The sequence below is a fragment of the Asparagus officinalis genome, chromosome 5 (genome assembly GCF_001876935.1).
Source record: "Asparagus officinalis chromosome 5, Aspof.V1, whole genome shotgun sequence".
In the NCBI taxonomy this organism is placed as follows: Eukaryota; Viridiplantae; Streptophyta; class Magnoliopsida; order Asparagales; family Asparagaceae; genus Asparagus; species Asparagus officinalis.
In genome coordinates, this window is record NC_033798.1 from 128,398,538 (window position 1) to 128,402,092 (window position 3,555).

Below are 3,555 nucleotides of genomic sequence, written 5' to 3' on the forward strand. Positions count from 1 at the left end.
GTCGTGCGAACTTTATCTGTGCCAACACCAAATGTTTCATGGACTGCAGTTCCTCCACTTTGATAAGCTGTCTAGGTTGATAGTTATCGATTATCTAGTTGATAGATTAAACCTCATCAAAAATCTATACATAAATTCTGTTTCACTCATACTTTACTCACACGTGCACACATGTTTCTCTTCTAATACTCCCACATGTAATAGTGTTGTTTATGTCTGCCCTCAAAGGGAACTGCTGCATGTAGCTATTGCATATTTAGTCTGCTTGCTATATGCATAGGACATTGAATGGAGTGCTCGTTATATTTTATTGTTTCTTAGATATTGCCCTGTGGATTTACTGCTTAATACTGTCTTTGTCATCTCATGACACTACCTTTAACACAACACAGGCTATGTATATTCGTGTAAAGCGCAACAAGGTGACCTACTTTGTGCAGTGTGATCCAACTGAAACAACTTTAGAAATTAAGCAGAAGTTACAGGGATTAATTGATCAAACAAGCAATAATCAACGGTTAACCTTGGTATCCACTAACGAGGTTTTGGATGATTCGAAGACATTAGCAGATCAGAAGGTATTGTGGTTTTAGTACTCATGATATAGTTATGCATAGTTCCTGTTGCCTTGTTGATGAAGGTTTACTTTTGTCCTTTTTGAGTTAAAATGTTGTGGATGAAGAGATGACTAATAAAGTGTCTGTATTCCATGCTAAATGTATGTGATGCTTTCTCACAGGTTGAAAATGATGCTATTGTGGGGTTGAGCATAAGAAAAGGTATTGTACCCTGATCTATTTGTTTTAGTAGTTTGATATTTTATGTGTTGTTAGCAAACTTCTCTGCACTTAATCATATACATATACGACCTGTCAATTCTCTTGCTTTCATTGTATTGGAGGTGACAGCAGTAGCAATATTCTGGGTTGTGTTCAAACCATGGCAATTAGTTATCTCATCCCTGATATTAGAAGTTTGTTGGTAACAATATTTTCTTTGGTGACTGGGAGTTGCATGTAAGAAGTTCTAATTTGCAATTTGGATGGAAAAAAAGCTTTACCGATAAAATTATGCTCATGACCAAAATAATATTGCTTGTCTATGTGTTCCTCCGTTTTAGGCTTTTAGCTAACCAATGAGATAGGCAGCACAGCAGAACGGATTTAGCTCTTTTAAAATTCTTTTGTGAAGGTTAATATTTATCTTGTCATAGTATCCTTGTATGAACACATTGAGCATATCCCTTTGTTTGATTAATTGTGTTGAGACTAATACAAAGGTTTTAGGTAGGTAAATCACATAGATTACAGTAATTGGCAATTAGTTCCAAATCCACTTCAGTAAATATAATTGCTGGCGATTGCATACAATCTGTTCTACAAACGTGGAATCTCTTACAAACAGTTACTCTTTACAGATAGTTTGATGGAAAGAGGAGTAATTTCAATAATTAATTCCCTATACATCTCTGTTGAACTGTTAATTTTTATGTAATGCAATGAACAAAACACAGATGCTTTCACGTAATTAACTATTCATACATTGATGAATTATCCAAAAAAGTTCATGACAGTGCAAATCTGGGAAGCAAAGAATAAGCTTACAAAATTATGGCTCTGCATGTTTTATGGACTGAACATGAATTATTCAATAAGACACAAGAAGAAACTGCATTCTAGGGCTTCTGTTCTCTTTTTTCCCCTTTTAAATAGCTTTGACCAGCTTTCAAACTGATCCTTACAGTGAGAATGATTTCACCACTCTACTATTTGATGTGGCTGTGATAACATGAATCAAATATTATATAAATTACAGGTAATAAGTTTATAGCTACAGGATCCCATTCAGAACTTATGCCCAGCAACTCCCAAAGTTTCTGAATCTTTCCGAGTTTCAAACAAATTACTCCCCAATGCTGAACTTCTGAGCACGTTGGAAGTCCTCGTCATGCTTTTCTCGTTTTGGATGTTTATCCCAGCTAGTGATACACTAGGAACTAGGAATTACACTATTTGTTTTAGTTCATAGACAAAAGGTCAGTATGTTATCTTTTTTCCTAGATTCCCACTCCATGATGGTGCCTGACCAGGGATGGACGTAAACTCATAAGCTACCGAGAGTAGGGATAGTTGTCTAGTCTTTATTATTCAATAAAAAGGCCCTCCCCTAGATTCCCACTTCACTTGTAATAAAATCCTATACTAATACCATTGTTGAAAAAAACCGTTACTAACTTGTTATGTTGCGTTATGTAACCTGACATGCCTTGAATACTAAGTGACTTTATGAAATAACTCAGATATATCATAACTCAACGTTATTACGATATAATATGTGTTATTTCGATATAACTTCCATCATATCAATATAATATGTGTCGTTTCAATATAACTTACGTTATTTCAATATAAGTTCTAGTACTTAAAACTTGAAGTAGTTAAATAGTTACTTTTGAATTGTTTGTTAAGTTTTCATGTCTAGTTTTGGTGACATCATTATGTGATTGTGAAATTAGGAATATGACTGATAAAACAAATTTAGGTATGAACGAGCTATAAATTGATGATTATATATTTGAGTATTTGATTGTGGTACTTCCTAGTAAATTTATATAACTTGTATTAAATTAAAGAATTTTTATTAAAATATTTTTATATTATAATATTTTGTTCCTAATTATTAAAATTATTATGAACATCTTTATATATATTTTTTTAATTAAAGAGTAAGAAAATATTTTGGTCCTAATTGTGGTGTTATGTTCGAAAATTTTGATGATTCTAATTATTAAAATCATCGTGAGTAGTTTGTATTTATAAAATATACAAATAAGTATAAACAAAATAACATGCGTTATGCGTTACGTTTTTTATGCCTTTTTTTTTATTTAACCCTTAACAGGAGGTAGAGCGTTACGTTATGCTTTATTGTTATTTTCGACATTGATAGAAAAATTGAATTTAGTCAGGCTTTCTTTTTCTAATATTAATGAGTAGTTTATTATGTAATAACATTAATTATTTTTGAATGCTTATTCCGTTCCATTCCTCTGATGATCTAACTTATTATTTTTATTTTTCCAGATGATAATGAGTTTGAGGAAGTCTGCATTGCTCGTGTAGAAGATTACACCCCATTCTCATGATAGAGGCAAAGTATAATGGGACAGCTTTTGCTTTGAAGGTGTTTTGTGTGAAAATGATGCGTGAAATATGGGACATGTGTTAATCCAGAATTATGTTTTGACCTTGCCTACATGTCAACATTAATAATGATGAGTCAAAACTACAATGATTTGTCATGACAAAACTTGAGCGGAGGAGCATGCGACGACAAGGTTTTCACAAATGTTGTTTCTCTTTATTTGATAGTTAGGACAAAGCCACTCATGTTGCTTTGTAGGTATGATAATTACCCAAACATGGTTGATTTAGATAAAATGGGCAATCTTTGGAGCGCTCTTGTAGTGAATCATAGCAACCAGGTATATTTGTTCCAGCCATCGCGTATTTTTATGTACCGGTTCATTTTTGGTAATGATTGTGATGATATAAA

General features: G+C 32.8%; 1 protein-coding gene across 1 annotated transcript in view; it reads left to right on the forward strand.

The window, feature by feature from the left end:
- Nucleotides 1-3,555, forward strand: part of LOC109841278 — a 5,198-nt gene extending 1,643 nt beyond the window's left edge. The window contains exons 2-4 of the mRNA XM_020410196.1: nucleotides 393-578; nucleotides 740-779; nucleotides 3,084-3,555. Coding sequence (XP_020265785.1) covers nucleotides 393-578; nucleotides 740-779; nucleotides 3,084-3,145 — 288 coding nt within the window. The 3' untranslated portion in view covers nucleotides 3,146-3,555. The remainder of the gene's footprint in view (nucleotides 1-392; nucleotides 579-739; nucleotides 780-3,083) is intronic.